The sequence below is a fragment of the Silurus aristotelis genome (assembly GCF_946808225.1).
Source record: "Silurus aristotelis genome assembly, chromosome: 25".
Taxonomy (NCBI): Eukaryota; Metazoa; Chordata; class Actinopteri; order Siluriformes; family Siluridae; genus Silurus; species Silurus aristotelis.
In genome coordinates this window covers 402,276-427,275 of record NC_139598.1, presented here as the reverse complement: position 1 = coordinate 427,275, position 25,000 = coordinate 402,276, and the positions used below count along the sequence as shown (strand labels likewise).

General features: G+C 40.8%; 3 protein-coding genes and 1 long non-coding RNA gene across 10 annotated transcripts in view; all 4 read right to left on the bottom strand.

The window, feature by feature from the left end:
* Positions 1 to 1,646, bottom strand: part of rpl22l1 (ribosomal protein L22-like 1) — a 1,849-nt gene extending 203 nt beyond the window's left edge. The window contains exons 1-4 of the mRNA XM_083529577.1: positions 1,511 to 1,646; positions 588 to 692; positions 248 to 369; positions 1 to 10 (exon numbers count right to left, since the gene is read on the bottom strand). The exon at positions 1 to 10 is cut by the window's left edge and continues 203 nt beyond it. Of these exons, the coding sequence (XP_083385703.1) occupies positions 1 to 10; positions 248 to 369; positions 588 to 692; positions 1,511 to 1,519 (246 nt within the window). The 5' untranslated portion in view covers positions 1,520 to 1,646. The remainder of the gene's footprint in view (positions 11 to 247; positions 370 to 587; positions 693 to 1,510) is intronic.
* Positions 1,647 to 3,133: 1,487 nt separating this feature from the next.
* Positions 3,134 to 8,416, bottom strand: eif5a (eukaryotic translation initiation factor 5A). Of its 5 annotated transcripts, none has more exons than XM_083529358.1 (5): positions 8,305 to 8,416; positions 6,813 to 7,002; positions 5,960 to 6,064; positions 5,614 to 5,745; positions 3,134 to 4,157 (listed from the first exon to the last, which is right to left on the bottom strand). In XM_083529358.1, the coding sequence occupies exons 2-5, from the start codon at positions 6,978 to 6,980 to the stop codon at positions 4,095 to 4,097; spliced, it is 468 nt and encodes a 155-aa protein (XP_083385484.1). In that variant the 5' UTR covers positions 6,981 to 7,002; positions 8,305 to 8,416; the 3' UTR covers positions 3,134 to 4,094. The 5 variants fall into 5 exon arrangements, with proteins under 5 accessions (XP_083385484.1, XP_083385485.1, XP_083385486.1 ...); XM_083529359.1 differs by having other exon boundaries at positions 8,110 to 8,308; XM_083529360.1 differs by having other exon boundaries at positions 8,156 to 8,308.
* A 733-nt stretch (positions 8,417 to 9,149) lies between these two features.
* tnikb (TRAF2 and NCK interacting kinase b) overlaps positions 9,150 to 25,000 on the bottom strand; it is a 56,069-nt gene continuing 40,218 nt past the window's right edge. The window contains exons 20-31 of the mRNA XM_083530445.1: positions 24,143 to 24,324; positions 23,193 to 23,307; positions 22,724 to 22,891; positions 21,544 to 21,640; positions 21,248 to 21,430; positions 20,796 to 20,939; positions 20,298 to 20,432; positions 20,089 to 20,189; positions 18,799 to 18,948; positions 17,770 to 17,929; positions 13,780 to 13,919; positions 9,150 to 13,032 (exon numbers count right to left, since the gene is read on the bottom strand). Of these exons, the coding sequence (XP_083386571.1) occupies positions 12,949 to 13,032; positions 13,780 to 13,919; positions 17,770 to 17,929; positions 18,799 to 18,948; positions 20,089 to 20,189; positions 20,298 to 20,432; positions 20,796 to 20,939; positions 21,248 to 21,430; positions 21,544 to 21,640; positions 22,724 to 22,891; positions 23,193 to 23,307; positions 24,143 to 24,324 (1,659 nt within the window). The 3' untranslated portion in view covers positions 9,150 to 12,948. The remainder of the gene's footprint in view (positions 13,033 to 13,779; positions 13,920 to 17,769; positions 17,930 to 18,798; positions 18,949 to 20,088; positions 20,190 to 20,297; positions 20,433 to 20,795; positions 20,940 to 21,247; positions 21,431 to 21,543; positions 21,641 to 22,723; positions 22,892 to 23,192; positions 23,308 to 24,142; positions 24,325 to 25,000) is intronic.
* On the bottom strand, positions 13,926 to 17,030 carry LOC310719448. 3 transcript variants are annotated; one of them, XR_014531489.1, is made up of 5 exons: positions 16,402 to 17,030; positions 16,006 to 16,269; positions 15,884 to 15,909; positions 14,723 to 15,597; positions 13,926 to 14,664 (listed from the first exon to the last, which is right to left on the bottom strand). It is a non-coding gene; the product is annotated as an uncharacterized lncRNA (long non-coding RNA). The 3 variants fall into 3 exon arrangements; XR_014531490.1 differs by lacking the exons at positions 16,006 to 16,269; positions 16,402 to 17,030 and having other exon boundaries at positions 14,723 to 15,563; positions 15,610 to 15,951; XR_014531491.1 differs by lacking the exons at positions 16,006 to 16,269; positions 16,402 to 17,030 and having other exon boundaries at positions 14,723 to 15,789; positions 15,850 to 15,951.

The window sequence follows — 25,000 nt, the reverse complement described above, 5'->3', positions numbered from 1 at the left end:
TTTCAGATACCTGAAACAAAAGTTGTTTAGATTCAGGAATGAAACGTTCCCATAATCAGGTCTCAACCCCCGGCTTCAGGAGCAGACTCGCTTTTACTGGACGTCTGAAGCATTGGGTTTCAACATGGGGTTCCTTTATCGTTTCCTCTTCACTTCTTTCCTCTGTTACAAATCTCGCTTTTTACTTTGACAAACTTTTGCAATTAACAGCATAATTACTGTAGTTCAGATTGTTCTTCTCGCTCACCTCTTAGAGAAGTGTTTCTCTGATGAGACGCTGATCTTGTTCCTCAGCCGAGCGATCTGCACCACGTTCCCCAGGTTCCCGGTTTTGCCATTAACCTTTACCCTCTCTCTGAGGAACGTCTCCTGTTAGTGACATGACAACATGACGCACTAGGGAAGAGAACCCTAGCTCCAGCACTAGGGAAGAGAACCCTAGCTCCAGCACTAGGGAAGAGAACCCTAGCTCCAGCACTAGGGAAGAGAACCCTAGTTCCCCCACAGTATTAGTGATGCCTAAATTCACACAAACATTTACTGCAGTTATATTCATAAGCATTGATCTTTAACGGCGTCACACTTACGAAGTTGGCCGAGTCGAGGATGCCGTCCTCCACAGGGTGGGTGCAGTCCAACGTGAACTTCCACGCGGCTCCTTTTCGGCTCTTCTTCCCTACAGATGGTCTTTTCTGGAAAAAGAGAAGATGGACCTTTATTTGTCCCCCAGTGGGGAAATCTCCGTTACAGCTGTTATGTTACTGCTCAGACTGAACAGTTTCGTTCTCCAGTTCAGATGATCGTTTGGAGATCAGTCTCCTTCTCCCACCTCCTGTCCAGCGTCCAGGGGAATCGCCAGGACACTGACGTGTGAAACGTCTTTACTTTGATGATTTTTCTACTGATTTCTAACTGTTTTCTTCTTAATGACAATACACACGAGTATTAATTTAAATAACAAAAATCTCTACAATTATTAAAATTTACAGCATTAATTAATTTCTCCAAATAGAAAAACTCCTTAAACACACATTTATTACCCAAAAGGAGTGGAACTAAGAGAAACTCATTTCATTTGTGGCAAAATTAATTGACTAATAAATTAAACCAATGAAATATAAAAGTGTAAAAATGTAAAATGTTCACAAATGTTAATAATAATATTAATAATAAACTCTTAATAAAATAAGTAGTTTTGCACTTTTTTATTAAAAATAATAAAAATATTAACTCTTGTTATCTGTATATTTGACTGAAATAAACTGCACGATGTGATTGGTGTTAGTTTTCTCCTGTTCGGGGATTAATCCGGTCTCTGCCCTGCACGTGCTCTAACCAACTCCACATTAACCTGCGTCGCTTTCTGATGACGCAATCACACTTTTATTCAACTTTATAGATATTGAATATGTGCTGAAACTACAAACAGCGCCTTAAATTCATGCTTTTCAGTAAAAAGTGCACCAGAGAGGTTCAGAGAAGATCAGAGAAGATCAGAGAAGATACACACCGGCGCCATGCTGATGAGAGCGAGGTTGAAAAGGAAGTGACGACAATGCGCATGCGCGTTCACTGACCTGGGCCGGCGTCAAAATCCCCGCCTCTTCCTTATTGATCCTATAAATATAATAAAAAGATAAAAAAAAAAAAAAAAACTCGTGTATCAATAAACAAATCAATACAGTTTGGTTTCATTACAAGTTTATCATTAATTTATATTTACTTTATATGGGTTACGTGTTGATTTATTTATAATCTTTTAAATGCAGCCTTTTTTTCTCCATAACCTGCACTCTTCTGAGATGTTCCACTAGATATTGTATTTTATGGAGATTTATTCAGCTATGAAATATTTACAGGTGTTAGTAAAGTGTAGGTAAGATGAGAAGGTCAGAAGGTCTGGGGTGCAGTCAGCGTTCACATTCATCTCAAAAGTGTTCATTAAGGTTTATAGCACGAGATCTTTCAGTCCAACCCATGAAAAGCAGATCTGAATGGAGCTGGAACAGGTTTTGGGTCTCCTAAAATTCCATGCTCCTGCCTCCAAAGACGTCCCATAGAATCGTGTTTCTGACATTGTGGAAGCAGTGAGAAGAAGAGCCTGTTACTGCACTGCACTCAGGGTCGGTTCTAGTGTTTAATACAGTCCTGTTCCAGTAAACTCAGTCCAGATCAGCTCATGTTTAAATGAAAATTAGTTCAGACCTTATAGTCTGAACGATGAGTCAGATGTCCTCAAACCAATTTACTTCCAGAATTACAGCAGTCTGAGAGCCGGGTGGAGAACGCACACACACACACACACACACACACACACACACACACACACACACACACACACACACACAGAAATAAAGCATTTACTGTAGGTTTTCATTTCACACCTGGAGCTCAGAGTTACAGAAAAAACAAACAAACTGGAATCAATAATGAAATAACGTGTGTGAAACAGTCTGTACGACTTTATTTATTTGGGTAAATAATTACAAGCTCATGTAGTGACTGCATCAATCCCCTTTGTTACATTTTTGTACAAATATTCATTAAATTATTCCTGTCCCATCATAACCACTTTTATCATAAAAAAACCCCCAGAAATCACTTATTTATTAAAAGTACAGATAATAAATATGTAAATTGTACTACATTACTCTTTTGATGGAAAAGTTTCATAAAAAAACTGCCTTAATATCAGTGTAAAGACATTTAACCCTTTATTAATGAAATTCAGGGTGACAAACACCACCAGCTCCAGCCTGCACTTTCACCAGTAAATACTTTCTGCTGCATCTCCCCTTTAACCTCTAGAACACAGATCAATATTTGCTTGAGCTTTTTATTCATTCTATCATTAAAATGCACCATTAAAAAGCATTTAAACACAATATATGAGGTTAAATTCTTTAAGAATAAATTTAAAGGGGAAAAAATTGAATGTGAAAATCCTTCAAGACTTTAAAAAAAATATGAGCTTCCTTTCTGAAATAAATTCCTCAGTCTGCAGGAAATCTATTGTTTTATCACATTCTTTACCTCATCCCTCAGATTTATAAATTCAGGTTCACATTTAAAACATATAACACATAACACCATAAAGTCAAACATTGCTCCTGGAAACACCCCGAGACACAAACAGGCTTCAACACTTTATTTAAAGTTGTCCGACAGCCAGAAGCAGGCTGCTATTGCGTTACAGAGGTACTCGCACATGGCCATCACATCCTCCTGTCTGTCACAATGGAGACCGGCGCTTAGAAATTCCACAGAAATGTAATTCTGTCTTAGTGATTTTACTTTAAAAAAATTAAATAAAAAAAATTCTTAGAGGGGAAACAAACAAACAAACAAACAAAAAAAGGGTTTACAGTAGTACTCAAAGTACTACAAAGTGCTAAACCACCAGGACACTCACATCTCACTTTGGGTAAAAGGCATCAACTGAGAGAACTGACCTTTAGTGCAGATACAAAACCAACCAATATATTTATCCCCCACCCCAAAAAAAGAAAAGAAAAAGTATGGCACCCTTAAGGCAGTGTGGGGGAAATAGGGTGTGTGTGTGTGTGTGTGAGAGTCAGTAAGAGCCGTTTGTTTCCTTCACATCTTTAACATGTGTAGCACATAAATTCCACTGAAAGGCATCAAATTCTACAAACTGTTGTGTGTTTAATCACATCAGTGTTTAATCTCATCCTAAAACAATCCCAGCTGAACTTTCAGGAATGTACACGGCCAAACCAACACCATAAAGTCGGGACAGAGTGGAATGAAAAAAATAATACATTGAATAAAACGAACCTAAAAATATTGGATCTGACAGAATGGCAAAAAAAAAAAAAAAAAAAACCAACAAAAAAAACAACCTACACAAATTAAGTTGTTAAAAATTCCAGCAGAGACACTGGAAGGAGGATTAAATAAAAAAAAACCAAAACAAAACCACCCCAGAGTGCGTAAGGAGTTGTGAGGTCGTGTTTGAAGGCCAGAGCTTTGAAGAAACAAAACCAAAAAGCAGGAGATAATGTGGTGCATGTTGCAGCCTGAGCAGCCCAGTCTCTCGCTCTCGAGCGCGCTCTCTCTCTCGCCTGATCTTCCTATTTGGTAAAGGCCTTGATGCCGACTGCAGCCTCTTCACCCATCGCTGAGAGCACCGTAATCTACACACACACAGAGAGAGAGAGCGAGAGAGAGAGAGAGAGAGAGAGCGAGAGAGAGCGCGCGAGAGAGAGCGCGCGAGACACAGAGAGAGACACAGAGAGAGAGAGAGAGAGAGAGCGAGCGAGAGACACACACACAGAGAGAGAGAGAGAGAGAGAGAGAGAGAGAGAGAGAGCGAGAGAGAGAGCGAGAGCGAGCGAGAGAGAGAGCGAGAGAGAGAGAGAGAGAGAGCGCGCGAGACACAGAGAGAGACACAGAGAGAGAGAGAGAGAGAGAGCGAGCGAGAGACACACAGAGAGAGAGAGAGAGAGAGAGAGAGAGAGAGAGAGAGAGAGAGAGCGAGAGAGAGAGCGAGAAAGAGAGCGAGAGAGAGAGCGAGACACACACACAGAGAGAGAAAGGGAGCGAGACACACACACAGAGAGAGAAAGGGAGCGAGACACACACACAGAGAGAGAAAGGGAGCGAGACACACACACAGAGAGAGAAAGGGAGCGAGACACACACACAGAGAGAGAAAGGGAGCGAGACACACACACAGAGAGAGAAAGGGAGCGAGACACACACACAGAGAGAGAAAGGGAGCGAGACACACACACAGAGAGAGAAAGGGAGCGAGACACACACACAGAGAGAGAAAGGGAGCGAGACACACACACAGAGAGAGAAAGGGAGCGAGACACACACACAGAGAGAGAAAGGGAGCGAGACACACACACAGAGAGAGAAAGGGAGCGAGACACACACACAGAGAGAGAAAGGGAGCGAGACACACACACAGAGAGAGAAAGGGAGCGAGACACACACACAGAGAGAGAAAGGGAGCGAGACACACACACAGAGAGAGAAAGGGAGCGAGACACACACACAGAGAGAGAAAGGGAGCGAGACACACACACAGAGAGAGAGAGAGCGAGAGCGGGACACACAGAGAGAGAGAGAGAGAGACACAGAGCGAGCGAGAGAGACACACAGAGAGAGAGAGAGCGAGACACACAGAGAGAGAGAGAGCGAGACACACAGAGAGAGAGAGAGCGAGACACACAGAGAGAGAGAGAGCGAGACACACAGAGAGAGAGAGAGCGAGACACACAGAGAGAGAGAGAGCGAGACACACAGAGAGAGAGAGAGCGAGACACACAGAGAGAGAGAGAGCGAGACACACAGAGAGAGAGAGAGAGACACAGAGAGAGAGAAAGAGACACAGAGAGAGAGAAAGAGACACAGAGAGAGAGAAAGAGACACAGAGAGAGAGAAAGAGACACAGAGAGAGAGAAAGAGCGAGCGAGAGCGGGACACACAGAGAGAGAGAGAGAGAGACACAGAGAGAGAGATTAGTCTCCTCAATCCTCTTTCAGGAATAATAAGAGCACAAAAATAAAATAATCTGGAATATTAAGTCAGTTATATACAAATAAGATATTTTTCATGACTGCACTTCACATGTGTACTGACCATCATATCTTCACCAGCACTGTGTTTTGATTCAATTTCCTTGCCCAGGTCACCCTCAGGAACACGGAGGTCCTCGCGCACATCACCGTTGTCCATCATTAGAGACAGAAACCCCTCATTGATGTCCACAAGCTGGGAGCAGAAATCAAGAAATCTTTAACTTAGATCACATTTATTGCTGGAAAAAAAATTAATAAATTCATATCCAAGACAAATTTAAAGAAATTTCTTTTAGCTTTATACAGATCATGAATCCCCCGACATGAATTTCCATTCAGGGTGAATAAAGTAATCATGGTCCCTCAAGTCTGAAAGCCACAAATGAACACAGTTCAGATTAAATCACCTGGAAGTCGTTTCTCTTTATGTTCGGCACGTCCATGTTGTGGGTGGAGGGACAAATATCTTCATACTTCTTATTAGTGAAAATGTCGATCCCAACCAGGTGAACCTGCAGAAACCAGAGAACATTTTATAACTACACAGTAAAATCACTGAACACTAAAGATTGAATTCATGATTAACTGCTGAATCAATACCACCAGGACTGATTATAATACTGACATCACAATAAATTCATTCAATCAGATTTTATTAGTCACATACATGCAGTGAAATTATTTGTACGACTGTCCAACATTTACACATCAAGCATAATTCTCTTATAGCAAAAACCTTCATGCGTGGACGATATGAGGGTTAACATGAACAACACTACACGTATGCTGTTAGGACGACTGATTAAAACCCTGAGGTATTTTGTGCATCGTGAAACAAATGAAATGAAGACGAGTCACATCACTAAACCACCATGTGCAATACATTTACATTTCACTGTTCAAAAATTATAATCATGATCAAATGCAAGAGACTGCAGGGAAAGTGAGGGAAATATTCACCATCACAGACATTTATTGCACCACAGAATTTCATCTTCTGTCTCTTTTGAGGGAATTAAATATAAATGATACTGAGTGACCTACTCGAGCAGAAACTGAACAGAGTGCGTTTAAAGTTTCCTATAAAACAAACACCTCATAAACATGTGTTTTAGGGATTGTTGTGCAGTAAGAATGTAAACCAGAGCTGCTTGATCAGGTCCAACACCCTAAAGTGAACAATGCACTAGTTGTCTTTCCCTCTAACATTTATTATGGCTTTAGCAGTAACTGATCCATCAGCCAGAATCTCCTCCTGACCTTAGCATGGCCGTGCTTTCCGGTCTTGGAAGTAGACATCTCAACGATTTTGCAGGGACGACCCTTCAAGACCACGAAGCCGTTCTTGCGCAGGGCGCTGCACTGCTGTGGGTAGGTCACAGACGCCCCGGCATCTCCACTGGTGAAATCAAGATCTGGATCTGCCATGGTGGGATCTAATCAAGGGGCACTGAAGAAGAGTGAAGAAAAAGACCAGAAAGAGATTACACTGGAGGTTAAATTAGATCACTGAGTAAAGCGGTGCTATGATTATCTCCATGAAGGACTGGAAAAGGTACGTTGAGTAGTTACTGATAAGTCAGGAAGAGATGGAGATGGAATTAACAGTGGGGCTGAAAAGTGATTTTGGAGCTGTGAGAGAAGTGTTTCAGTATATACACCTTTATACCAGCTTACAGAAATGTACATAAACCGAGGCACAAATCTGATGTTTATTATTGATCAAATTAGTGCACAAAACGGGGCGTGTCCTAAACACTCAACACGAGCTCGTGCCCAACTTAGTACCGGCTGACGTCATCACAGCATGCGGTTTCACACCGCCGCTTTAATGTACCTTCATCTCACTGATCACAAATCAATCAGAGACATAAACTAACCCATTTCTCTCGTTTACACACGGCTTCAATACCTGAACACCACAAACCACAAACTTCGGGGGGTGAAAATGAAGTTCCGGCTGCTGAACTTGCCGCATCATGGTGCTGCTTTTCACGCCCCAAGGCCGGCGGTTATAACCCCTCAATTTCACACCGACATTCGGGACATGAAACTGTTATTCTGTATTATAACAGGTTTAATTACACCTGAGGGAATAAAAGTAATAAACCAGAGCATTAAAGAAACTTTAATTTGACTTCAGAACCGGGAGAGATGTAAGGCCATGTGAAGGAGCTCACTCACTCACTCACTCACTCACAGCAGAGGGGAAAGAAAACTGAAGATTTTACACTAAATTTCACCTCGAATTGTATTAATGACGGATTAAGTGAAGTTTAAATGAGGATTTATTTTGAGATAAAAAGCTGTTAGCGGGAGCGAGCGCTCACCTCCATTCAGACACACACTCATCTGCGTTTCTCCGCTAAAACTGTCCTCAGATAACTCGCTAACTAAATCCAACACCCCTGTGGGAATATTATAATCTCTTTTTTAACCCACAACGTCAAAAAATATGCTATAATAATCTTAACCCGGGCTTCAGTGCTCCTGTGACCGGGAGCGCGCGGAAGGCCTCGTGCGCGAGGGAGGTTAGCCACTCAGCTAACTAACTTACTCCTGAAACAAGTCCCAGATAAACACCGCGCCGCCGTTTAACACACTTTAACACCGTGAAAAAGCGCCGCGGTTGTTCTTATCTCTGAGTCCCGCTGATGAAACACACCGGGTGTCGCTTCAACCGGAACTTTCACCACAAAAACCGCTCATTTCTCCCCCAACAAGAGAAACGCACGCGCTATGCAATACTTACTTCCAAGAAAAAAAGGAATGTCAGCGCGCATGCGCGTCCAATTTTACTGCGGCATCCGCGTAGTAGGCGGGGCTTCTTTTTTCTTCTCTGTTACACGCCCAGGCTCAGAGAAACAGCGCCACCGCTGGCAAATCGCAGATACACAGGCGGCGTTATTTATGGATGGAGAAAAAGAATAAAAGCAAAAATGTAATTCAATAATTTCTTCTTCTTCTTCTTCTTCTTCTTCTTCTTCTTCTTCTTCTTCTTCTTCTTCTTCTTTCTCTTTTTTCGGCTGCTCGCATTAGGGGTCTCCACAGTGGATTATCCGTCTCCATACTCCCCTGTCCTTTTTTTTAAATAAACCACCTGCATGTTTTTAATGATATAAATCTGCACTGTATTAAACATCAAGTAAAACAAAGCAAAAACAAATCTAAATCCAAAGCCCAAAGCTGTGGACCACCACTCCCACTCCCCATAATAATACTAACTAAATTAGTTAATCTAAATGACATTATCATCAGATTAAACACAACGGCAACTAACATTATATTTTAAGCTTTTTATAGTGTTTTTAGTTATTTACCATCTAAAAAAAAGGCTAATCAACATCCTATATCAGACATCTGCCTGGTTCGGTGATGTAACTGTTAAAATAAAGCTGGATTGTCATTAAAAATAAATGATGTGAGATTTTATATTTCTATTGTCGTTACTTAAGCAACGTTCAACATTTATGCTTTTGTGTTGTATTACTAAGGATTCAAAAAAGAAGTAAAAAATAAGCAAAATAAATACCTTTAAATATAGGGTTAGAAATGAACTATCTGTGAATAAATAAATAATAAAAAACTGGCAGAAGATTGTCATTTAATACATCAATTTATTAAAAAACAGCAAAGTTCTAATGCTTTATGTTACATGGGAACAAACTGTGAATATTTCAGTGTATAATCTGCATCATTCGCACCTGGACATCCTGCAGCCCAAACTCTGGAGTCAACAATCAGCAATTTTAAACATTTTGAATATTTATTTTTCTACCAAATTCAGACTGAAATAAAATACCAGAAAAAATATTTGAACAAAAATCCTCAATACACTTTATTGCTAATAATCCTAGCTTTGTCCTAACGTGATGAGTGTTAGGTTTCTTTTCATTTACATCAACATTGTTTCCTTTCAGGCTTTCCTCCAAATATTCACATGACGAGAGATTTTCCCCAAAAAACAAACAAACCCAGAAAAAACATCACCATACAAAAAAGTCTCAATACATCATTTTGGCTATAATTCAGCATCGAGTTTATAAAGAAAAACAGAAAAAAAGCATTAAACAGTACTGGGATAAAAGGAGAGAGAGAGAGAGAGAGAGAGAGAGAGAGAGAGAGAGAGAGAGAGAGAGAGAGAGAGAGAGAGAAGAGAGAGAGAGAGAGAGAGAGAGAGAGAGAGAGAGAGATAAAGTGATATTACATAAAGCACTGATATTAAACATCTCTGACATTCTAATATAGATTTCAGCACTTTCAGACCAACGAGCTAATCCCAAATACAGCTATAAAAAAAACCTTTAAAAAAATCAGTAATAAAGTTGTTGCTTCCAAACATAAAGACAAACCCAGTGGTGTTTCAGTTTCAGGTGTACAGAAACCATCATGTTGGAGTGGAGTTTCACACACACACACACACACACACACACACACACACACACACACACACACACACACACACACACACACACAGGCTTTCTCTGTTAGATTATTATTCTAATTAAAATAAAAAATGTGTTTTACATTCAAATAATGTCAGTAGATTGGACATTAAATGAACCAGGCACAGATTAGACGAGATCAGACAGCAGACCTAGTGTTGCGTTTTCAACAGTAACTAAAATAAAAATGTATCGTTCTTTATCGTAACATTTAATTATTTGGAAGCATCGAAGGAATGACCATAGGGAAAAGAAATTCAAATAAAACATCAAAATAAATTTTTTTTAAATTAAATTCATTTTGTAAATAGAATTGTAGTAAAATTGACAATAACAGAATATTGTTTTAATATTGTTTGCATATACAATCCAATTATGGCATTATGTATATATAATATTTACTTCATTGCTCTGATATTTCACTCTATATTTTATTGTCCATTTTTAGTTGCCATAAGAGTCATAAGCATGTTTACTGAAATATGAAATAAGTTATTAATATGGAAACTCTGTCAGGTATGGAAGCATCAGAGTGTACATCACTGTTCAAATACACAATTTCATTGTAATCACATTTACAGAATTTTCATCTTTATTCTGAAAAATTCACTGGATTTGTTTTGGGTTTTTTTATCCAATTTCAGAACCAACAGTTTAAAACCAGCTTCAATTTACTAAAGTAAAGATTAAATCAAAAAGATACATAGACATGTATATCATTTTTAAATAAATATTAAACATGGTTAGGTATTTTCACTCTGCATCAAACAGTAAATAACCGAATAGGAACATTTGTGTAATTTTACAATATATTGTGAAATTTAAGGAGACAGCAAATCAGTATCAACAGACTGAATCAGAGCTGAAACGCCGAATAAAATAAAACAAACTTTTAGGAATAATAATAATAATAATAATAATAATAATAATAATTGAGACAACACGTTTGAACTCGGGTCACAGTTTTATATTCAGGAGAAGGTGCAATCACAAATGTAATGGTACAGACATGAAGAAACTCATGCACACACACACACACACACACACACACACACACACACACACACACACACACACACACACACACGCACGTACAGGTGTAATGCTTTTCTCCAGATAATCTGAATTTGATTCTATTAGACATTATTACATCCGGGTCACGGCACCAGCTCAGTAATACTTCTGATCCTGATTGTCTTTGAATTTATCCCCAGTTTGCACTTTGTCATGAAAAAACTATATTGTGGAATTTGTAAAAAAAAAAAAAAAAAAAAAATTGTAAAATAAAAACTAGAATATTCTTTTAAAACTAAGAGAAACTCTAATAAATAAAGTGTATTATTCCGGTGATACACACCTCGATGCCCACGTTTATATTTTCCAGTAAAGACATAACGTTTAGTTGTTAAATATTTTTGCCCTCAGCTCGCAAAATCTCCTGAATGATCGAGAGACTCAACCTGAAATTCTGATTCCAAGATTCATGTTCAATTTTCAAATATAGAAAGTCTTTAAATTTCAACTGTATTTTTATTGAATCAGTTTCTTTTATGCAACACATTTTCATAAACAATTCGCCGTTTGTGGTGACAGGGCTCACATTTTCATGTGTATTTATTGTTTTGTTTTCTTTGCTTCTGAATGTGTGAATATTATTAACCTTTAAGTAATAGTTCACAGCAGGAATCACAAAAAAGGTGCAGAAAGAATGAGTTGAAACGGGACTCAGGCGAGATTCCTGTGTTTCTATTCTGTAATGAGGTTTAATGATGTGCATGAGCTCAAACTCGTGATCGAACGACTGGAGGAAGGAAATGAGGTAGGTTTAGAGGAAGCTGAATGCACCAAACTCATTCCTTTTTTAATTTTAATAAAGCGTTATAAAAACACACACACACACACACACACACACACACACACACATACACACACACACACACACACCTGAAGGTCACAGCTTCAGATTATGTTCAGGCTTGAGCTAAAACCTCCTCCACACACACACACACACACACACACACACATCACATCCCAAACCTCCTGCTCTTTATTGCACCCGGGCAACGACATTCAGAAAACTTGAACCATCATCATCATCATCATCATCATCATCATCATCTTTATGAGAAGTGAAACTTTAATTTCCCCAAATTCTACTGTATGACGTCCTCCACTACAAAACATCCACACATTTTAACTTGTCTTAACTATAGTGTGATGCTTTTCATACTTATGGATACTGAGTACACACACACACACACACACACACACACACACACACACACACACACACAGAGAAATACAATGAAAACATACAAACGTTACATAAACATTTGTACAGTTACAGTGTGATGAAATGCAATAACAAAAGAATGAAATAAATTCATGAAATGCGTGCACACACACACACACACACACACACACACACACACACACACACACACACACACACACACACACACACACACACACACACTCCTCTCCAGATAATTATTTTGTCCAACCCACAGTAATAAATGACGGAAGGGTCTGAACAGTTGCAACATGGTTTTATTTTCTTGACTTTTCGTCTTCATGTCTTCAGCTCTGTCCTGCGTCTCTGCTCTCCTCCAGAAAAACATAAACCATGTTTAAAAAAAAAACAAGAACCCTGCAGGCGAGAGCCACAAGGAATTCTGGGTACACGAGGTGGTTGTTCTTCTCTCGGCGGTCGGAGCTTGGTGTGGATGTGAGATGAACTTCGGCTCTCTGGAGCGGCTCCTGGCCTTAATTTCATTTATGATTTCTTTATTTTCTAAAAGTATTTATTCTGAAAAGCGACTTCCTGTCGTTCACTTGTTCCCCGTCACTTAAAACAACAGAACACATCCACAGAGACAACGTGGAAGAAGGACTTGGGACATGTGCAGGGGTAGGACGTGTGAGGGGCGTTGCAGGTGTGTGGACGGGGTTTACCAGTTCATCATAGAATTTCTGTTCAAGGTCATGAAGAAAACTTGGCTGCTGCCTCCTGATCGGACCGAGGCAAAGAAGACCTGCAAAAAAAAAGAGGCAAAGCGATGATTTCATTTCATCTCATTCTCAGAATTTCAGAAAGTTTTACAGTGGTACGTTGACCTACGAGCGCATTAATGTACGAGTCGTCACTCGGTCGATGTTTTGCTTTGTTACGCGAGCAAAAACTTGAGGTACGAGCTCGAGACGCCGCCGCTAGATGGCGAAGCGAAGCCAGAAAGCGAAGATGTGACAAAAATTAAGATAAGCAAAGAAGAGAAAGTAAAAAAATGTAAGTTTAGGGATACGTAGTGTACAGGAGTTATAGTAAAAAACGAGTTTTCCCTCTACCCCCCTCCCCCGCACCACCTCCGCCAGCGTCTTCGTTAGCTCAACTCGTCTCATCTCCAGGGTAAATACACTGCGTAAAACCTTATTATATCTTTACATACTCTTTCTATTGTGTTTTTATACAAGATGTGTTATTATGAAATGTATTTTTCGATTTAATGACATAAAAACGGGGTCCTTTTGAGGGTTGGAACGGATTAATGGCATTTAAAGTATTTTCTATGAAGAAAACTGATTTGATGTGCGAGCAAATTGAGATACGAGCTCGTCCACGGAACCAATTAAACTCGTAGGTCACGGTACCACTGTACATGAATTTTTAATGAGTGAAAATACACACTTCAAGTGGAAACAATCAGGAGCGTAACCCGACTCTGAACACCAGGAACTTTCCCTGCATTTATTAATTCTGATGGAACTTCAGGACTCTTGTGTACCTTGTCGTTTCTCTCTGACAGAAATTTCAGTCGCTGAGCTCGCTTGTGCATGAAAACTCCGTCGAGGTGTCCCGTCTCCACGGAACGGATCTCAATGGCTTTCTCTCCCCATCCCATGATCTGGTTGGAGTGGATGTAGGCTGCAGGAGAAACAGGAAGGAAACAGGACACAGGACATGGGACAGGACAGTGATGACTCTCAGAGCAATAAATACAACACAGGATTGTGAGAAAACCCCCCCCGCTCCTCGACGACTTCTGACGGCAACAGCAACCGGAGACCAACCCGAACCGAACCGAACCGAACCCGAGTGCAAAAACACCAGCTTGCTCATGACACCCAACACCAGCAGGAGGTCATTATTGCAGCAGTTTCTGAGCCAAAACGTCTCAAAATGTGTGCTGTAATTACGATGAAGAATTTCTCCTCTATATCCATTAAAAAGTTTAGTATTATGTATAAATATAAATATAATAACTTAAATAATAAACTGTCAGTAATTCTGAATAAATTCTGTAAAACTTCTCTAAACAGAAGATCAGATCAGAAGAGCTTTAGTGTATAAAGATTGAAGAAGCAGAGTTTTGTTCTCTATATTTAATGTTTTGGATCCACAAATAAAAATAAATAAATAAAAATAAATAAATAAACAAATAAACAAATAAATAAATAATGTGTAGTTAAATGGCCGGTCTGATCCACAAAATAAATCCCTAGTCACATAATTTAAAGACGAAGACGTGAAAGAACACCGAACGCGGAAAAGTTAATCGTACAGACTCCAGACACAGATCTCATCATGGATCATCGTTAAAGACATTTACAAAAAAATCTGCATCTTTGATTGGTCTAATGGGATCCTGTGTCCTGTAATGGATCCTTTACTTTAAACACACACACACACACACACACACACACACACACACACACACACACACACACACACACACACACACACACACACACACACACACAGAGCATTTAAGATCCATTCATCATGCCGTAAAAGATGCACTGGAGGTTTTGAGAACAGGGAATAGACATTTTCATATTCACATGGAAAACATAAAGACGTAACAAAATACATCGTTCAACAGTCAAAGTGTTAGTTAATAAACATAAACAACATTAATAAGACATAAAAAAACGACACAATGAATAACAAACACACTGAAACACACTGCACCAGAGCTGGGAGGAGTCAGGGGGCAAGTGGGGGGGGGGGGGGGGGGGGGTGGAGGCAAAAAGGGCATTGAGTCTAAACTGAGTGTGAAGGAAAAGAGTGAAGTTCCGGAGAGACTAAAGCCGGGTTTACTCTGTGTGAATTGTGTAGACCGACACACACACACACACACACACACACACACACACACACACACACACACACACACACACACACACACACACACACACACACACACTGTCTGTACCTTAATTCTTTGGTCACAATTAATCACATCAAGTTATTTTACATTATAACATTGCAAAGTATTATTTTATGTATATTTTTAATTTATTTCACATCATACAGTGTAAACCCGGCTTTAAGAACAACATAGTGTGTGTGTGAAAGAAAGAAAGAAAGAAAGAAAGAAAGAAAGAAAGAAAGAAAGAAAGAAAGAAAGAAAGAAAGAAAGAAAGAAAGAAAGAAAGAAAGAAAGAAAGAAAGACTCCTAAACATGCAGCTAGTGGCACCAGATGAACTTCAGCTGTGTAATCTAGACTAATGTCCTACAGAGACAATAAATAAATATTACACTTTCTCACCTAAACTAAAATATTACTGAGGCCACACCCACATACAAACCCACACACACCTACATACAAACCCACAGACACACCTACATACAAACCCACAGACTCACCCACATACAAACCCACAGACTCACCCACATACAAACCCTCAGACACACCCACATACAAACCCACTGACACACCTACATACAAACCCACAGACACACCCACATACAAACCCACAGACTCACTTACATACAAACCCACAGACACACCTACATACAAACCCACAGACACACCCACATACAAACCCACAGACTCACTTACATACAAACCCACAGACACACCCACATACAAACCCACAGACACACCCACATACAAACCCACAGACCCACCTACATACAAACCCACAGACACACCCACATACAAACCCACAGACACAGTTACATACAAACCCACAGACACACCCACATACAAACCGACAGACACACCCACATACAAACCCACAGACACACCCACATACAAACCCACAGACCCACCTACATACAAACCCACAGACAAACCCACATACAAACCCACAGACCCACCTACGTACAAACCCACAGACACACCCACATACAAACCCACAGACCCACCTACATACAAACCCACAGACACACCTACTTACAAACCCACAGACACACCCACATACAAACCCACAGACTCACTTACATACAAACCCACAGACACACCTACATACAAACCCACAGACCCACCTACATACAAACCCACAGACACACCCACATACAAACCCACAGACTCACTTACATACAAACCCACAGACACACCTACATACAAACCCACAGACCCACCTACATACAAACCCACAGACACACCCACATACAAACCCACAGACACACCCACATACAAACCCACAGACCCACCTACATACAAACCCACAGACACACCCACATACAAACCCACAGACACACCTACATACAAACCCACAGACACACCCACATACAAACCCACAGACACACCTACATACAAACCCACATACAAACCCACAGACACACCCACATACAAACCCGCATACACACCCACAGACACTCACATAAAAACTCATGGACACACCCACATACAAACCCACAGACACGCCCATAAACACAACAGTACTGCACACAAAAGATCCACAAGTGAACTGAGGACCCTGGAGATGTGAGGAACTCCAATATCTAACCCTAACCCCAAATCAAACACCCAACCCTAACCCCAACTCAAACCTCTAAACTTTACCCCCAACACTAACCCCAACTCAAACCCCTAACCTTAACTCCCAACACTAACCCAAACTCAAACCCCTAACCTTAATTCCCAACACTAACCCAAACTCAAACCCCTAACCTTAACTCCCAACACTAACCCAAACTCAAACCCCTAACCTTAACTCCCAACACTAACCCAAACTCAAACCCCTAACCTTAACTCCCAACACTAGCCCAAACTCAAACCCCTAACCTTAACTCCCAACACTAACCCAAACTCAAACCCCTAACCTTAACTCCTAACACTAACCCAAACTCAAACCCCTAACCTTAACTCCCAACACTAACCCAAACTCAAACCCCTAACCTTAACCCCAACTTCAACCCTTAACCCTAAAAGTAACTCAAACTTCTAACCCCAACCCCAAATCAAACCCCTAACCCTAATCCCATCTCAAAACCATAATCTCAACTCAAACCCCTAACTCTGACCCCAATTCAAACCCCTAACCCTAATCCCAACTCAAACACCTAACCCTAACTCAAACCTTTCTAACCCTTTAACCTAACTACAGTTAAACCAACTAAAACGCCTAACCCCTTATCCTAATCCCAACTCTAACTCCTAATCCTAATCCTAACCCTAACACTATCCCACCTCTAACCTCAACCCCTAACCATAAACCATAATCCCAAGACTAACTCCAATCCTATCGTTAGGGCTTTAATGATTTACATAGTAAACAAACAAACAAACAAACAAACAAACAAATAAATAAATGAATACTGTGGTGTAAATGAGTGTGCTTGTACTCTATGTGTTCTTCCCTTTCTAAAAATCATAAAGGTGATAAATTGTGTTTGTTATCTAAAGAAATAGACTAGAAAGAAACTTCAGTTCGTCTGGTGTAACTGGCAGCTGGTGGTGTGGCGGGCAGGTTCCTGTAGCACCCGGACCTCAGGGTTCTAAAAGGAGACGGGATCATTTTGAAATAAACAACCACGACCTACCAACAGAGGTGGGCATCTCTCCCCATTGTAGCACCACGTCTTTAGTGATTCTGCCGTATGTGTTCACATAGACTCCCTCATCTTCATAACACAGAAGCATCTCCATCCCGTCGGTCTTGGGGAGCACCACAATGGCGTGAGGAGTGACACTGCCCTGAATCTGAGGGAGGAACACGGGGAAGGGAAGGGAAGGGGTTGGGGACCGTCAGCCTCGGGTAACAAGCACCAGCACAATATTAGCTACAGGAGATGTTTTTTCCCACTCGCTTGGCAGGGTGCGAGAAACTGCTGCAACAATAAAGTCTCCTGATAACAAGAGACCTGCACACACACACACGCACACACACGCACACACACGCACACACACGCACACACACGCACACACACGCACACACACACACACACACACACACACACACACACACACACACACACACACAGACATGGAGATGCCAAAACTTTCTGCTTATTCTGGTTCACTTTATCACACGGTTTTGTTGGTCAAAGGTCGTAGATCGGGGAAATGTTTTGCTCTGAGCAAAAACACAAAACATCACATACTTCATCATAACCATCTTAAAATAAACACTATAAATTCCCACTAGTCAACTCCAAAAGTATTGGCACCCTTCATAAGGACCAGTCTTTGATATTCTGTACACAATCATCTGAGCACTGAGGTGTATTTCTTTAAACTGCACACAGATCACACATCAAACCAGGCTGAAGATGGTGGTGTAGAAGATCTCAGTCCATGCTTCCATGCACAACGTTTTATTCTCAGGGTTTAATTCACACTATTATCAAGAGGTGCCAATCATTTTTAGAAAAGATTAAAGCATGCAAATATTTATAGTGTTGAATTTATTATTATTTTTTAAATTATATTATTATTATTATTTTCATCACTGTTTTCTGCACATCATTAAACGTCTGTAGTTCAAAGCCCTTGTGAAAGAGAAAGAGGAAGCATCCTGTCTCAGGCTGAGGAAGAGGAAGAGCTGCTCCTCTCAGCGCTCCGTCACTTACGTGCGATGGGATGTAGATATCATACGGGTTCCCCGAGTCGACGTCTATGACATGAAACCCAACGCTGGAGCCGTAGATGACCTTTAACCTCTGACCTTCTTCTACGGTCAGATCCACAAGCTGAGGTTTGTGCTGCAGATCAGTGAAGGACTTCAGAGAGACAAACACAAACATCAGTAACGTGTAAGATCACTTTATCCTCATAAACGCTGATCAGTGCAGGTTCCTCACGTCTCACAATGAAACACGATAAATATCAAAACTCCGATTCACGCAGACACACGCTGTAGAAATCACACGCTTCATGTAGAAATCACACGCTTCATGTAGAAATCACACACGCTTCATGTAGAAATCACACACGCTTCATGTAGAAATCACACACGCTTCATGTAGAAATCACACACGCTTCATGTAGAAATCACACACGCTTCATGTAGAAATCACACACGCTTCATGTAGAAATCACACGCTTCATGTAGAAATCACACGCTTCATGTAGAAATCACACACGCTTCATGTAGAAATCACACACGCTTCATGTAGAAATCACACACGCTTCATGTAGAAATCACACGCTTCATGTAGAAATCACACACGCTTCATGTAGAAATCACACGCTTCATGTAGAAATCACACGCTTCATGTAGAAATCACACGCTTCATGTAGAAATCACACACGCTTCATGTAGAAATCACACACGCTTCATGTAGAAATCACACGCTTCATGCTTCATGTAGAAATCACACACGCTTCATGTAGAAATCACACACGCTTCATGTAGAAATCACACGCTTCATGTAGAAATCACACACGCTTCATGTAGAAATCACACACGCTTCATGTAGAAATCACACACGCTTCATGTAGAAATCACACACGCTTCATGTAGAAATCACACGCTTCATGTAGAAATCACACACGCCTTATGTAGAAATCACACGCTTCATGTAGAAATCACACACGCTTCATGTAGAAATCACACGCTTCATGTAGAAATCACACGCTTCATGTAGAAATCACACACGCTTCATGTAGAAATCACACACGCTTCATGTAGAAATCACACACGCTTCATGTAGAAATCACACGCTTCATGTAGAAATCACACACGCTTCATGTAGAAATCACACACGCTTCATGTAGAAATCACACGCTTCATGTATAAATCACACACGCTTCATGTAGAAATCACACACGCTTCATGTAGAAATCACACACGCTTCATGTAGAAATCACACACGCTTCATGTAGAAATCACACACGCTTCATGTAGAAATCACACTTACCTTGAAAGCCATGAATTTGTGATACGGTTTCGGAGCCCAGGCGTAAATCTCCACCGAGTTCTTCAAGGCGATCACCAAGAACTTGATCCTCTCATATTTCACTTTCAGATGTAAACACACCAACATGAGTTTCAATAAAAATTAAAATATAATTTAAATACCAATATAAACCTGACTGCAGTGAGAGAACGGATCAGAACAGAACATACCGACTTTGTAATGAACGCAGCCCTCCAGATCTCCCACAGTGGTCCAGCCCTGCTTCTTCTCCACCTCAGGGTCGTTGTGGAGGATCCGGTTCCTGAGCCAGGACAGGTAGTAAACTCTCAACTTGTTCTTTTTGCCTGAAGAAAAACACAACAGTCATTTTAGTAATCGCCGTCTGAAACTCGAAATCACAACAGAAATCATACAAGTCTTTATCTGACTGCCATTAAAGCAAAGGGGCGGAGCTATGCTAATTAGCCTCTGAAACCCTATGGAAGCAGTTTTTCCACAAAAGGTTCCTCAATTTCAGTTACATTTTTGTAAAATAAATAATAACCTGGTGTAATGTGTCGTGTTGTTGTTCATCTGAGGTTGTATTTAACTCTATTCTAAGACCTGATATGGACCAGAGGATTTTTATTTTGTCCTGATACATAAAAATCGTATAATTATTTTTTTTCACGTGACTTTATGTCCAGTAATCGTGTGTTTGTTCTCACCGGAGATGGTGACGAGAACGTTGAGGCCCTCCAGCACGTCCATCTGCTGAAAACGCCGGCGGTTGATGAGGTTGTAGACTTTCCCCTGACCACTGCGATCCAACAACATCAGTCCATTTTCAGTCCCGACCAACAGGTTCACACCTGCAGCACACACACACACACACACGCACACACACACGCACACGCACGCACGCACGCACGCACGCACGCACGCACGCACGCACACACACACACACACACACTTCATTATTTTCCTATGACAGCACGTCCCTATGTGTTTTATTTCTCTTTTTTTTAATTTTTTTTATTATTATTTATATCAACAACCGGTTCTATTAACGTCAGGAGAATCTGTAAAAATAATCACTTCCTGTTCTCTTTCACATTATAGCAGCTATAAACACTCATGAGGTGAGATGAGCTGAGGTGAGCTGATGTTTGAGACTCACCCCACAGAGCAGCACAGAGGATCTCGGAGTTGAATCGTTTTTTGTATTTGCGGATCTCGGGCGTGTCACTATGCGGCCGGATGTTGGTGGGATTGACGTTGACGACAGAGATCTTTCGAGCCTCGTTGAGCCGAGCTTGCTCCTGTTCCTGCTCCTGCCTCAGCAGCTCGTCGACTGTGAGAGCTAAAGGTGAGAAAAACACAATCTAGTGAATACTCTAACTCTGCTGAAGAGCATCACTCAGATTTATGACTGACTGGTTACAGATTTTGAGATTAAAGCACAGGGATGAGAACCTGCTGCTGGGTTCTCACTGTTTTCTTCAGTTGGAGAAGTCTGGTAGACTCGTGGATCCACGAACGGTGTGAAAGATGCTTTGGATCCGCTCCCATACTGCTGAGAGGAGAAGGGGGTTAATACCACACACCTGGTGTTCCAGGCAACACTCGTGACAAATCAACACTGCTGTGTACACCGACCACTTCCTATAAATCCTGTCTTAATAACACAATATAAACACTATATAGGGATGGATATAGCATGCGCAGCACCTTATTATGCATGAAATAAGGTGTATTAGTGTTAATGAGAGATTATAACTGCATATGTAACACTTTATGAAGGATTAGTGTATCACAGCTACACTACATAATGCATTATAACATGAAGTCATAAGAACACGGTATACAGCAGTGTACTGTACATCTGCAGCTACGCTACAGCACACTAGTGTACATTAATGTTCTAATGCCTTACAGAACACTTTATAAAGCATGATCACGTGACATCATAACGTTAGGTCACTTCATAACACTTCATAACATCTGATGATTACATACAATAATGTTGTAATGCACTATAACCCAAAAGCAGTGCCTGTGGCAGGTTATAATGCATTCGAGCATTGTGGTACATCTAAAGAGGTAATGATATAATGCATTACAAAGTTCATATTGAAGTATAATCATCAATGCCTTGTGTGAGACATTATAAAGTGTTATAAGGTGTTATGAAGGCTACATGTTAGGTTTATAATGTGTTTTTTATACAGGATTCATTGTAAGCATTATAACAAGCACTATGCATGCACATAATGATCTTTTAAGGTTAGTGAGCACACAGCGATGATTATTAAGGTGAGAAGCGTTTTATATACATGGCGTAACTCATGGTTCATGCGTTTATAAATGGCTTTGGGGGGAAAAAAAACCTTAATGCATGAGTGAGTAAAATAATTCCAAAGGAATCCTGAGGAAGGACAAGCGAAGGACGAGACAGGAAGGGGCGCGAGTCTGGAACCGGGCGAGAGCAGGGCGTCCCTGAGACTACAGAAAGCACAGCCTTATGTAGAGATATGTGCCTTATTTTAGACCAGACCGCATGGTGATGGTTAGCGAGGTCGGGGTCAGGTTAGCGTTAGAGGTTAAAGGTCAGAAGGCATTGTGGCTCGGACTAATAGGCTGCACTGTAACCTACTTCAGCCACAGAGTCCAGGTCCTGCCCAAGCAGACTGGAGTGGCGCCCTGGGCCTTCACTGGGTGTGGCCAAGGGGGAGTGGCTTTGCTGCACTAGATCAGGAAGATTGGCGTTACCAGGGAAACCGTTGCTCTCGGCATGACCGGAGCGTTTTCTTTCCCCAAACATCTGCAGGAGAGGAAGAGAGAAAGATGTGCTATTGCTGCCCCTGACACCTGCTATGTCACCGACACAGCGCCACCTGCTGTTAGAATCTGAGCAATGAAGCAACCCTTACAGCCAATCAGCACTCAGATCACAAAATATCACAACGTTGGAAAAAATGAAATACTAAATAAAGCAAAAGAAAACTAATGAATGAAAAAAGAACTGCCTGGAGTTCATACAGAGTTCTTCTGAAGATGATGTCACTGACATCATCATGTCAGAAGGTCATGTGATGTGATGGTGAAGATGTTCATGTTCTTACCTCTCTCATCATCAGGGTGCTGTCTTTCGAATTGTTTCCGTAAGACTCGTCGTAAGAGTCCTCAGGACCTACCAGAGCCCCGAACGCCTCGCTCACACTCTGACCTGCTGACGGCCTGCGAACAGGAGGAGAAACCGAGCAGGAATCATTCACACACCATTAGTAATGCAGTGTATTAAAAGGGGGAGGAGCTACTGTGTGTTTATAATACTGGATCAGTTTATTATTTTGTTCTGCACCGTAAAGACAAATGAGCGACTCTTTATAACAGATACATCACCTATTAAAACAGCATTATTACTGTCATCATCACTTCTTTATATTCATTGCTATTCAAATCTTAACATTTATTTACTTATGAATGTTGTGGGTCGATGAATCTAAAAAATAATTAGTCTGTTAATAACTATAGGGTCGAGTGAAAGTGGATTTCAGCGATAGTTCCAGTGATCAACTATTGGTGCCTCGACCTCTATTAATACTACGAGACGTTTTCGTTTAAAATCCACCCTTTATTATTAAATACAGATGTAATACGAGTAAAAAATTTATATAAAATTACATTTTCAAAATACGTCTGTGGCATTGTTCAGAGGGCCGTTGTGGGGGTCATAGTTTGGGGGCCCCTGCTATAATACGTGATGCTACTATTGTTGAGTGTGTTGCCATTTATGGAGTCTTGTGGGTGTGGCTTAATCAACATATTTACATATGAATAAAGTAAATCAGTAAATGTGTTGGAGGTTTTTTACTTCAGATGGACACAAAATATTAATATTTTACTAAACAAGTGATGAATAAAGCGTTTTCACTTCTGAACTAAAACCACATGCCTCAGTGTGATGAAGGATCATCTTCTGCACCTCGGCCACTTTCCTGTGCCTCAGGATCCTGACTCAACATTTACTCCATCGTTACTCTAAATCAGAATAAAAGAGGAAGATGCTCACATGATGCGAGGGATGTCACTGACTGGCACTGTTCCATCATGAGCTCCACCTTCTCCCTCCTCATCCTCACTGCTCTCAGACTCCTCACTGGACGATGAATAATCGGTCACTTTGACTGGCGGTCGGTTCGTCTCCTCGTTAGAGCGCAGCTCTCTGAGTTCTTTGGCCAGTGCAGTGAGATCCTGAGAGGTAAAAAAAAAAAGCTACAGATGATTAACGTGAAATTACATCTTATTTCAGCTCTTCAACATTTCAGCTGCATTTACGTAAAACATCTCCATTTCACAATCTTGGAGCTTTCCTGCAAAAAATATACGTCTATAAGAACCCGGGAACTTTAAAACACCAGACTGTCCAGACTGAGCGAGGACAAATCTGACATCACGTCAGAGAAGAAATCAGGGTGTTGAGAACGTCATGCATGACAGGAACCAGAGGAGAAACAGGACCATGAAGGTGAGAGACCTTTCAGAGTCACATGTCACATGCAGCAGGGTTTGGTCAGGGGTCAGGGGTTAAAGTCAGGAGTAAAAACCAGTCTGCACATCTTACCAGTTCCTCCTGATGTTGAGGAGCAGCGCAGTCGTGTAGAGAGAAAACTCAGTTCAGATACCTTCACAATATTAAACTTCTCACTGATACACAACATACATTCAAGAAATAAGACGAAAATTTCATCGCTTTTACATTTTTGCCAGAACATAACAACATCTGGAGTCAATAAAGCAAATCCATTATTACAATTTCCTGCATTAATGAAGGACAGAATAATCGGTCACTTTCACTGGCGGTCGGTTCGTCTCGGTTCGTTAGAGGTCATGTGATGTGTGTGTGATGCTGGAAAAAGATGTACTTTAT

What these genes read in the sequence shown, in the direction of transcription:
- eif5a (XM_083529358.1), bottom strand. Translation starts at nt 6,980, where the DNA reads ATGGCAGATCCAGATCTTGATTTCACCAGTGGAGATGCCGGGGCGTCT. An exon ending in TAAAGAGAAACGACTTCCAG is followed by an intron (nt 5,746 to 5,959) that starts GTGATTTAATCT and finishes TTCTGCTCCCAG; the next exon opens with CTTGTGGACATCAATGAGGG. An exon ending in GTGCTGGTGAAGATATGATG is followed by an intron (nt 4,158 to 5,613) that starts GTCAGTACACAT and finishes GTGTGTGTGTAG; the next exon opens with ATTACGGTGCTCTCAGCGAT.